The 13087-nt window shown below is 31.2% G+C and overlaps 1 protein-coding gene across 1 annotated transcript in view; it reads right to left on the bottom strand.

Moving 5' to 3' along the window:
- Positions 1 to 13087, bottom strand: part of LOC129968987 (multiple epidermal growth factor-like domains protein 6) — a 442865-nt gene that overhangs the window by 166483 nt on the left and 263295 nt on the right. The window contains exons 5-7 of the mRNA XM_056083379.1: positions 12468 to 12590; positions 11114 to 11236; positions 8779 to 8901 (exon numbers count right to left, since the gene is read on the bottom strand). Coding sequence (XP_055939354.1) covers positions 8779 to 8901; positions 11114 to 11236; positions 12468 to 12590 — 369 coding nt within the window. The remainder of the gene's footprint in view (positions 1 to 8778; positions 8902 to 11113; positions 11237 to 12467; positions 12591 to 13087) is intronic.

Raw genomic sequence — 13087 nt, 5'->3', positions numbered from 1 at the left:
GCTGTAATATCAAAATCCTATTGTTAATTGGTGTCCAAATAAAACTAAATGTTGTAATATCAAAATACAGGAAACATATCAAATCCTATTGCTTGTTATGGTGAAAACAGACAAGCATAAAAAAAAATAAAAAAAAACATAAAAACATGTGCCAAAGTTCAAATTGCAAAAATTTATCAAAATTTCGTGTCAAATTTTTGATATTTACAATTCTTTTTTTATGTCTACTTCGTATGCCAGAAAGTAAATTCTTCTTTATATACAGAAGCCGACAGAGATGGAATTGTAGAAATTCATCCTTGAACGTATTTTGTGTTTTTACGGTAATACCACTCTAATCCAAAATTGCAAAGATTTATCAAAATTTCGTGTCAAATTTTTGATATTTACAATTCTTTTTTTATGTCTACTTCGTATGCCAGAAAGTAAATTCTTCTTTATATACAGAAGCCGACAGAGATGGAATTGTAGAAATTCATCCTTGAACGTATTTTGTGTTTCTACGGTAATACCACTCTAATCCAAAATTGCAAAGATTTATCAAAATTTCGTGTCAAATTTTTGATATTTACAATTCTTTTTTTATGTCTACTTCGTATGCCGGAAAGTAAATTCTTCTTTATATACAGAAGCCGACAGAGATGGAATTGTAGAAATTCATCCTTGAGCGTATTTTGTGTTTCTACGGTAATACCACTCTAATCCAAAATTGCAAAGATTTATCAAAATTTCGTGTCAAATTTTTGATATTTACAATTCTTTTTTTATGTCTACTACGTATGCCGGAAAGTAAATTCTTCTTTATATACAGAAGCCGACAGAGATGGAATTGTAGAAATTCATCCTTGAACGTATTTTGTGTTTCTACGGTAATACCACTCTAATCCAAAATTGCAAAGATTTATCAAAATTTCGTGTCAAATTTTTGATATTTACAATTCTTTTTTTATGTCTACTTCGTATGCCGGAAAGTAAATTCTTCTTTATATACAGAAGCCGACAGAGATGGAATTGTAGAAATTCATCCTTGAACGTATTTTGTGTTTCTACGGTAATACCACTCTAATCCAAAATTGCAAAGATTTATCAAAATTTCGTGTCAAATTTTTGATATTTACAATTCTTTTTTTATGTCTACTTCGTATGCCGGAAAGTAAATTCTTCTTTATATACAGAAGCCGACAGAGATGGAATTGTAGAAATTCATCCTTGAGCGTATTTTGTGTTTCTACGGTAATACCACTCTAATCCAAAATTGCAAAGATTTATCAAAATTTCGTGTCAAATTTTTGATATTTACAATTCTTTTTTTATGTCTACTACGTATGCCAGAAAGTAAATTCTTCTTTATATACAGAAGCCGACAGAGATGGAATTGTAGAAATTCATCCTTGAACGTATTTTGTGTTTTTACGGTAATACCACTCTAATCCAAAATTGCAAAGATTTATCAAAATTTCGTGTCAAATTTTTGATATTTACAATTCTTTTTTTATGTCTACTACGTATGCCAGAAAGTAAATTCTTCTTTATATACAGAAGCCGACAGAGATGGAATTGTAGAAATTCATCCTTGAACGTATTTTGTGTTTCTACGGTAATACCACTCTAATCCAAAATTGCAAAGATTTATCAAAATTTCGTGTCAAATTTTTGATATTTACAATTCTTTTTTTATGTCTACTTCGTATGCCGGAAAGTAAATTCTTCTTTATATACAGAAGCCGACAGAGATGGAATTGTAGAAATTCATCCTTGAGCGTATTTTGTGTTTCTACGGTAATACCACTCTAATCCAAAATTGCAAAGATTTAACAAAATTTCGTGTCAAATTTTTGATATTTACAATTCTTTTTTTATGTCTACTACGTATGCCAGAAAGTAAATTCTTCTTTATATACAGAAGCCGACAGAGATGGAATTGTAGAAATTCATCCTTGAACGTATTTTGTGTTTCTACGGTAATACCACTCTAATCCAAAATTGCAAAGATTTATCAAAATTTCGTGTCAAATTTTTGATATTTACAATTCTTTTTTTATGTCTACTTCGTATGCCGGACAGTAAATTCTTCTTTATATACAGAAGCCGACAGAGATGGAATTGTAGAAATTCATCCTTGAGCGTATTTTGTGTTTCTACGGTAATACCACTCTAATCCAAAATTGCAAAGATTTATCAAAATTTCGTGTCAAATTTTTGATATTTACAATTCTTTTTTTATGTCTACTTCGTATGCCGGAAAGTAAATTCTTCTTTATATACAGAAGCCGACAGAGATGGAATTGTAGAAATTCATCCTTGAACGTATTTTGTGTTTTTACGGTAATACCACTCTAATCCAAAATTGCAAAGATTTATCAAAATTTCGTGTCAAATTTTTGATATTTACAATTCTTTTTTTATGTCTACTTCGTATGCCGGAAAGTAAATTCTTCTTTATATACAGAAGCCGACAGAGATGGAATTGTAGAAATTCATCCTTGAGCGTATTTTGTGTTTCTACGGTAATACCACTCTAATTCAAAATTGCAAATATTTATCAAAATTTCGTGTCAAATTTTTGATATTTACAATTCTTTTTTTATGTCTACTTCGTATGCCGGAAAGTAAATTCTTCTTTATATACAGAAGCCGACAGAGATGGAATTGTAGAAATTCATCCTTGAGCGTATTTTGTGTTTCTACGGTAATACCACTCTAATCCAAAATTGCAAAGATTTATCAAAATTTCGTGTCAAATTTTTGATATTTACAATTCTTTTTTTATGTCTACTACGTATGCCAGAAAGTAAATTCTTCTTTATATACAGAAGCCGACAGAGATGGAATTGTAGAAATTCATCCTTGAAGGTATTTTGTGTTTTTACGGTAATACCACTCTAATCCAAAATTGCAAAGATTTATCAAAATTTCGTGTCAAATTTTTGATATTTACAATTCTTTTTTTATGTCTACTTCGTATGCCAGAAAGTAAATTCTTCTTTATATACAGAAGCCGACAGAGATGGAATTGTAGAAATTCATCCTTGAACGTATTTTGTGTTTCTACGGTAATACCACTCTAATCCAAAATTGCAAAGATTTATCAAAATTTCGTGTCAAATTTTTGATATTTACAATTCTTTTTTTATGTCTACTTCGTATGCCGGAAAGTAAATTCTTCTTTATATACAGAAGCCGACAGAGATGGAATTGTAGAAATTCATCCTTGAGCGTATTTTGTGTTTCTACGGTAATACCACTCTAATCCAAAATTGCAAAGATTTATCAAAATTTCGTGTCAAATTTTTGATATTTACAATTCTTTTTTTATGTCTACTACGTATGCCAGAAAGTAAATTCTTCTTTATATACAGAAGCCGACAGAGATGGAATTGTAGAAATTCATCCTTGAACGTATTTTGTGTTTCTACGGTAATACCACTCTAATCCAAAATTGCAAAGATTTATCAAAATTTCGTGTCAAATTTTTGATATTTACAATTCTTTTTTTTATGTCTACTTCGTATGCCGGACAGTAAATTCTTCTTTATATACAGAAGCCGACAGAGATGGAATTGTAGAAATTCATCCTTGAGCGTATTTTGTGTTTCTACGGTAATACCACTCTAATCCAAAATTGCAAAGATTTATCAAAATTTCGTGTCAAATTTTTGATATTTACAATTCTTTTTTTATGTCTACTTCGTATGCCGGAAAGTAAATTCTTCTTTATATACAGAAGCCGACAGAGATGGAATTGTAGAAATTCATCCTTGAACGTATTTTGTGTTTTTACGGTAATACCACTCTAATCCAAAATTGCAAAGATTTATCAAAATTTCGTGTCAAATTTTTGATATTTACAATTCTTTTTTTATGTCTACTTCGTATGCCGGAAAGTAAATTCTTCTTTATATACAGAAGCCGACAGAGATGGAATTGTAGAAATTCATCCTTGAGCGTATTTTGTGTTTCTACGGTAATACCACTCTAATTCAAAATTGCAAATATTTATCAAAATTTCGTGTCAAATTTTTGATATTTACAATTCTTTTTTTATGTCTACTTCGTATGCCAGAAAGTAAATTCTTCTTTATATACAGAAGCCGACAGAGATGGAATTGTAGAAATTCATCCTTGAACGTATTTTGTGTTTCTACGGTAATACCACTCTAATCCAAAATTGCAAAGATTTATCAAAATTTCGTGTCAAATTTTTGATATTTACAATTCTTTTTTTATGTCTACTTCGTATGCCGGAAAGTAAATTCTTCTTTATATACAGAAGCCGACAGAGATGGAATTGTAGAAATTCATCCTTGAGCGTATTTTGTGTTTCTACGGTAATACCACTCTAATCCAAAATTGCAAAGATTTATCAAAATTTCGTGTCAAATTTTTGATATTTACAATTCTTTTTTTATGTCTACTTCGTATGCCGGAAAGTAAATTCTTCTTTATATACAGAAGCCGACAGAGATGGAATTGTAGAAATTCATCCTTGAACGTATTTTGTGTTTTTACGGTAATACCACTCTAATCCAAAATTGCAAAGATTTATCAAAATTTCGTGTCAAATTTTTGATATTTACAATTCTTTTTTTATGTCTACTTCGTATGCCGGAAAGTAAATTCTTCTTTATATACAGAAGCCGACAGAGATGGAATTGTAGAAATTCATCCTTGAGCGTATTTTGTGTTTCTACGGTAATACCACTCTAATTCAAAATTGCAAATATTTATCAAAATTTCGTGTCAAATTTTTGATATTTACAATTCTTTTTTTATGTCTACTTCGTATGCCGGAAAGTAAATTCTTCTTTATATACAGAAGCCGACAGAGATGGAATTGTAGAAATTCATCCTTGAACGTATTTTGTGTTTCTACGGTAATACCACTCTAATCCAAAATTGCAAAGATTTATCAAAATTTCGTGTCAAATTTTTGATATTTACAATTCTTTTTTTATGTCTACTTCGTATGCCGGAAAGTAAATTCTTCTTTATATACAGAAGCCGACAGAGATGGAATTGTAGAAATTCATCCTTGAGCGTATTTTGTGTTTCTACGGTAATACTACTCTAATCCAAAATTGCAAAGATTTATCAAAATTTCGTGTCAAATTTTTGATATTTACAATTCTTTTTTTATGTCTACTTCGTATGCCGGAAAGTAAATTCTTCTTTATATACAGAAGCCGACAGAGATGGAATTGTAGAAATTCATCCTTGAGCGTATTTTGTGTTTCTACGGTAATACCACTCTAATCCAAAATTGCAAAGATTTATCAAAATTTCGTGTCAAATTTTTGATATTTACAATTCTTTTTTTATGTCTACTTCGTATGCCGGAAAGTAAATTCTTCTTTATATACAGAAGCCGACAGAGATGGAATTGTAGAAATTCATCCTTGAACGTATTTTGTGTTTTTACGGTAATACCACTCTAATCCAAAATTGCAAAGATTTATCAAAATTTCGTGTCAAATTTTTGATATTTACAATTCTTTTTTTATGTCTACTTCGTATGCCGGAAAGTAAATTCTTCTTTATATACAGAAGCCGACAGAGATGGAATTGTAGAAATTCATCCTTGAGCGTATTTTGTGTTTCTACGGTAATACCACTCTAATTCAAAATTGCAAATATTTATCAAAATTTCGTGTCAAATTTTTGATATTTACAATTCTTTTTTTATGTCTACTTCGTATGCCAGAAAGTAAATTCTTCTTTATATACAGAAGCCGACAGAGATGGAATTGTAGAAATTCATCCTTGAACGTATTTTGTGTTTCTACGGTAATACCACTCTAATCCAAAATTTAGCCCTATGAATTTGCAGAAAGAATGAATAACAGAAAAGTTTCAATATTTCGAAGTTATTCATTCTCACTAGAAATTATTTTTTTATCAAATAATCTGGAATTATTAATAGTGTTCTGAAAAAAAAGAAAACCTCCACATATCATAAAATACAATTTAATATAATAAACATATTTATTATATTATGTTTTCCATACCTTTCTTGTACAGACGGAAAAAAATATAATCATAGTGAAAACGTTCACGAAACGATTTAGCCATTTAGTATATTTCCTTCGGTTCGAAAATCACATTTTTAGTATTGTGCAATTTCTGCCACACGACAGCGGGAGTCGGCCCTCCGAAACTTTCTTGCACACTCTCCAATAAAGGTGTTATATCAGAGAGCGCCTTGCATGGTTTTGATAACCTTTGGCGTGAAATTAGTATTTTTACTGAATCTATGTTGTTATTCGTGGGAAGTTTTTTGGCGGTCATTCCCTAGTATGCGATTAATGGCATAAGAAAATCGAATTTGTGCTTCAGACGCTCTACCAATTGAAACCGAAATTCGAAAGAAAACTACATTTGAAGTCACAAAATCACATACCAAATTTCATATAAGAGATTTTTCTCGAAATACCAAATTTAATTCTTGTATTAAAGTCTTTGCGTTTTTGAGTTATCGCGTTGAGTTATCTGCTTATTCTTACAGGCTGGCAGCCAAATGGCTCAAAATCTGACATACGTCTACAATGTAAATGTTAAATCTGTACACCGAATTTTATCCATCTGGCTTTCTTCATTTTGTAATCATGGTATTAAGTCATATTCGAAACGTCGGACAGGCGGAATTCCTCTGAATAGATTTTGTTCAAAATTTGGTAAAAACCGTATACTAAATTTCATTCTTCTAGCTCAAACTTTTTCTGAGTGATCTTCATCGCAGATAGACATAACGTCAAAAATGTGCTTTTCGAACTCGAAGAGGTTCTAAAACTCAGAGATCAATCGAAATCTCGAGTTGGAATTTTTCGACGTTTCTCTCTGAATACGAGATAGTAAAAATTTATCAACTTAGAAGGATAACAGCCGTTGAGTGCAAGTGAGCGCGATTCACTCAAAATTTAAAGAGCTAGCTGGATGAAATTGAAATATAATTTTAACGCCAAAATTCAAGCTGTCAAATTTTGTATCAAATAAGTTACACTATCATCTGTCGCTATGGAAAGCGATAGCTCAAAAACATAACAAGATAGATAAACAAAGTCTAATATGGTTAAAAAGTTCATTGTGTTGTTGAGGAACATCTGTCAAAAGTTGAATTTGTTCGACTAAAGGAAAAAGGCATACATGGATGCTCGTTGTTCTTGGTATTGAAAAGAAAAATACAGAAAACGCGCCACGTGTTTCGCTGCTTTATGTAAAAAACAACAGAAAAACACTCCTGATGGCCGTTTTTTTTACATTGTCTGCCATTAATTTAATTATAATTGACTTTCAGGGATCTCTTTTGTATGGTTTCATGATTTTTGAGCCATGGTCAAATGACGAGAAACTGAGCCAGCACTCCTGCTACCCCCCCCCCCCACACACACAACTTCAGTTTTCTCATTGCTTTATTCCTACACTTTTTGTTCAAATAGGGTTAATATGCAGTGTTTTGTTGTATGGCATTGTCAGTGAGAAAACTATATTTGTACTATTTATTTGCAAATGCTGTATTTCATTAGCAAACCGTATTCTGTTTTATATTAAGAGTATTATGAATTCTGCAAGTACAAAATCCAAATGCCGCACCCATTTATCAAACCAAGTGGTTTACGAAACAGCAACAGGTGTGGCGTTTCCACTATTACTGAAAACTGAAGCCAAAAGATATGCAATTATAAGCGTTAATTTCCTTTGATAAAACACACACAAGAAAGGCACATCTTTGAGAAGGAGTGAATCGAAAGGGAAACAATTCCCACGCCTCGTGAAATTCAAGTACTTATTGAACACCTCCCGTAATGGCCATGCGCCTTTCGAAAGGAATAAACAACATTAAGGTGTAAACAGTTTTTTTCACTGAAGAAAATTTGCAGATTTCAAAGAAGGCGTTTAGGTCCTTTTAAAAAAGATCTTTATTTCATAACATATTGGGACTTTTAAATTGCAATTTCCATCTTCAAAGAATTTTCTAAAATATTGACTCATTTTTTTCTTAATTATCTGTAAAAACACCTTCATTTTTTTAATCACCTATATTTAAGTACTTTATTTAAATTAAAAATAAATACCCTAATATTTTTTCAAACTCAAAAGAAGAAAAGCGGGAGTATTTTCCACTTATCTACTCCCAAAATACATTTTGCATGTTTGTATTCAGGCTCATGGAATAGAAAAGCGAGCCTACATTAGGTCGAAATTTTTATAAAGATCTGCAATTTTGATGCTATGATTCAACAAAGTTTCATTTATCTAGTTTGTTGCGATTTCTAGTTATCACGGCACGTTCTAGATTGGGTTCAAAGTCTGATAAAGATCTTCACATCTACAGGGAAGTAATCAAAGCCTGGGCTCATCAATAGTTTAGTAAATATAGACAGCGCATTACTTATTTGTCATTTCGAGATATTTCAGGAAATAATGCAAAAATCTTTCATCCCGATGGATCCCGGGGCATCAGTACGTTACGTCATTGTAACGTACCCCCCGCCCCGGTCGTTACGTCATTGTAAAATAGAGTACTACATTCACATATGTCGCGTTATGATGCTTATATTAATGCAGAGAGGCAGAAAGGCAGTACTGATAAATTTAGTCCAAATTTTGATAAAAAATTTTCAATTTCGAGGTAAAAACAATATTTTTAACATAATCCCAAACATACATTTTTTCGAATGAAGGAGATCGAGATCCGGAAATGGAAATGCCTGACCATTTCACTGTGACTACGAGGAAGTCGTTGCATAAACAGTACGGAGCAAGAGAAAGAAGGACGCTCACCTTTACACGAAATGCCGTCCGGTCTGAGTAGAAATCCCGGCCGACAGTTGCATCGTAACTGTCCATCCTCGTAACTGCAGCTATGCTCGCAACCGCCATTCTTTTCTTCGCATGGATTCTTTTCTGAAAAACGAAATAAAACAAGTAGTATGAAAAAGAAATTTAATTCAATTCCTACTTAGGTCAACAAAGAAAAATTTTATTTTAGTTACTTTTTATTAAATAATTATCAAAAAAAAATTATTAAGTATAAAAAAGTAAGTATAAAAAAATTATTGATTTTCGCAAGAATTGAACTTGCATTCTTCACCTTCACAGGAAAAGTACAGAAATCCTTGCATTTTACCGATTGAGCTACTGTGTGTTAAATTCACTTTTCATTACAAACTGCTTAAACTCTATTTAAAGTATTAAAAATAAATTAAATTTAATTAATTCATTAATATTTGAAAAAAACTGCATTAACATCGAGTGTCATCCACTGCAAGTTTAAAAAAATGTACTTGAACTTGAGTGGATGAATAAAAAGTATTTTATTAACGACAGAAAATTTAAACAACATATATAAATAAATATATATAGGAAGAGTGTGAACTAATAGTAAGGATTGAAAAAGTGAGAGCATTGCCTGTATACAGCTCCCTTGAATTTCTTATTGTATTCAAATTTAAGTCGGGAACAGACAGAAATATAATTGGAATATTCGTGCATTTTTATTCTGATTTTTAAAAAAAATCCGATTACTTGAATTTCTTGTGCACATAATGCTAAAATATCTTCGAATTAATTTTGTTCATTTCCAAATCAAAACTAAAAATTATCAAAGATAGTTTAAGTTTCTAAATGTTTTAGCTAGGCCATAACTTATGTTTACAGTATTCATGAGTGAATGATTTTTTAAAACTGTTTCCTAGCGCTCGATAAAAAAAGTTATAATTAAAAAATTTATATGTTATGTGTGAATTGCATTGTTTATTTTGAAATCAAATTCTGCAACTGTTGTGCTCCAAGTGCTTTCCACTTATTAATATTTCTTAATTATTTATTAACACTATTAATGCCGCTTATTAAAGGGTTTTAAACTTATTTTTGAAAGTAGTTGTTATCTTATATATAATTATGACTGCTTTAGCTATTATTTCCATTTACTTAAAAAAGTAATTATTTCTTATTTATCAACAGCGCATTATTTATTTCAAAAAACTTTTTAATATTTCAAATAATTTCTAAAGAAATTTTTACTTTAATATTCTTTTATCTCGCTTGTTATTCTTATTTATTAGAACCAGTTTTTCTTCATTCGAATTTTTATATGGGTTCCATCAGTTTTCAATTATCCATGTTCCATGATATACAAAAAAGTTTATATCACTTGAAAATATGTTCATTTATACCATATGATGGAGTTTCGCAACTTCCCGTCATAAAAAAGATGAAGATGGGATTCTAAATATGAAATAAAAGAACAGCAAATCTGAAATCCATAAGCTCATTCATTTATTTAATTTTAAATACATGTTGTTAAAGTGTTTCTTCTTCATTTCCTCTAATAAAAATGGCCAAAACTATTTAAAAATAAGTATATTAAAGGATCTTGAGTCTTAGCACTGCCAGGAAAATAACTTCTAAAAATTATTAATTAGCAGTTTCGTTTTTTGCAATTTTATTTCTTTACATCGTCCTTCATATGACATTAATAGCACGAAGCATACAAATGTTTGTTTTGCCGGATGGGGCCTGAGCAAATTACCCTGTGATTGAAATTCGACTGTATTATAAGAAAAGGTTTTTTTTTTTTTAAAAAATTGAATTTATTTAGTGCTTGGTAATTTAGCTCTATTCAAGAAGCATAAGGAAGTTTTGAATGAAGGTTTCGTAACAATACATTTAATTTTTCAATAATGAAAGTTGACACGAAAATATTTTCTTTCTTAACAGAGCTAGAAAGTAAGTTAGTAATTAGTTAAAAGTTGAATAAAAAAGAAATGCTAACTATTTTTATTTTGCAAAGTAACAGCTGGTGTAAAAGGATGCGTTTAATAATTTCAGGAAATAAAGCGGTAACCCCCTTCTTCAAATGATAACGAAAGAAATTCCGAACATTCACTGTAGTGAGCAGGCTGCGGCGCTCTTCAATCCTACGAAGGAAGCAACGAGCTTGCCGGCTTATTCTCCGCAGAAGGAACGAGTTAGTTCAATGCACACAAGTTCTACAGGCGTGGCAGATCTATGGTGGGATCGGATTTCGAGATTGGAACCATCTCGAAGTCCACACCTTGCAAACAAACCGCTAAAGTGTATGAACCGCTAAAATGGGAAAATAGAAATACTCAACCTCTGCACGTCCTTCCATCGCGCAGCAGCTCAAAACCGACGGCGCACTGGCAGACCACTGTGCTATTCTTGTAATTGCAGTAGTGCGAACAGCCACCGTTTTTTCTCAGGCATGGATTCTCTTCTGCGAAGGAAAGAAACAAAGCGTCTGTTGGTGATAAAGTTAACATAAAAAATAAAAATACCATGCTGAGAGGTAAATTTTTTAAAACTAAGAATATGGAGATTAAAACTAAATGATAAAAACACAAAATTTAAATTCAAGAAAAAATAGAATTTTAAATACAGCCGTAATATATATTGTAATTTTTAATTAAAGTTTAGAAATTTTATTTCATAAAGACATTCATTTTATTTCATCATCTTAATACTGTTGCTGTCAGTGTCACACGCTTTAACAGTTTTGATTTTTTTTATAAATAATTTTTCATGTTTTAATATACTGTTAAATCACAAACTGACTGCTGCGACCCACCAGAAGGCATACGGGAAACTTGAATGAACGGACCGCCGCAACAGCAACACTGGCGGGAACTGTGGTTGAGTCCTAAAGGCCATCACCGGCCACGGTACAACGCTTCCCTAAGAAAGTACGTCACGTCATCGAGGGAAGGAACCTGACACCCCTCCCCCACCTTTTTGTGCACCCACAAACCACCACCACAAGAACTAACCACCATGCCCGAAGCTTCTCATCCTCAATTGCGAAGCCCCCCTCCCGTGGTATTAATATACTAATAAAAGAATACCTATTATTTTAATTATTTTCTAATTTTTAGCCTTTAATATATTTAATAATCAATAAATATAATGCAAATCTGAAGTATTTTTCTTCATTCTTAAATTTATTATCGTATGGAATCAAAATTTAATTAAATTAATCGATTGACTGACAGCTTAACTCAAAATATTTCAAAATAGTATATAGCCAACACATAGCTTTAACATGATGTGCATTCGTTTAGCATTTCAAAACTCCAGCACATCAAACTGTGATTGAAAAAAATCGTTTATAAAACTCCATCTCCACATCATGTGAAATAGAGAATGTAAAAGCAAATATAAAAAATAATTTTGAGCGAGCATATTTAATAAAAGACTTTTATTAAATACATAACTTCTAGCTTAGTAAATAATTCCATGCCTTAAAGATATGATTTCAAACTCCCAAATCATTCTTGCTCTTATAAAATTATATATATAAAAAATGTTAATAAGACGGGTATCAAACCGTTGACCGAAAACGCCGGCTTCCTTAATCGAAAACAGATTATATATAACGCTTAGAAACTCAAATTAATTTATGAAAAAAGGCGACTTCCATATGGTAATTGTTTCTGTTCGAGTGGACCTACCCTTACAAGTCCGTCCATCCTTCTGTAACTCGAATCCCGAAGCACACGTGCAGTTGACCACTCCTTGTAGGGAATGACAATAGTGGTGACAACCCCCGTTGTCCTGCCGGCAAGGATCCTCTCCTATGAAAAGAATATGATTAACGGAGACTGAGTGAAAGAGCAATTAAATACAAAATTGGAAAAAAAAAAAGTTTTTTTTTTTCCCTTGTTAGTAAGCAATTTAAAAACAAAGAAGAAATTATAAGGAGGGAATAAGAGATAATAACATTATACCCATTTTACCTTTTGAAGAAGAAAATTATAACACATTTTAATTTAATAATGTTAATTCCTTTTCATTAACAAAAACTAGCTTGGTAGCTTGAAATCTAATATCTATTATGCAAATGATACTTTTATATAAATTATTGTTATACCCCAAAACCTCTTATCAAAAGAAATTTTTTGAATTGAAACTAGAATAATGGTTGAACTAAATTATTTTTTAAAACCGCCTGAAGCTAAGCTAAGAAATAATGTAATCTTCAGTCAGTGGGAATGGCGCCACTAAACAAATTTCAGTTTCGATTTTGTTCTGTGCATGAAGGCGGAGTTTTTAATTAATAAAAAAGATGCTA

This window comes from Argiope bruennichi, chromosome 5, assembly GCF_947563725.1.
Source record: "Argiope bruennichi chromosome 5, qqArgBrue1.1, whole genome shotgun sequence".
Lineage (NCBI taxonomy): Eukaryota > Metazoa > Arthropoda > Arachnida > Araneae > Araneidae > Argiope > Argiope bruennichi.
This window is presented reverse-complemented; position numbering and strand designations above follow the sequence as displayed.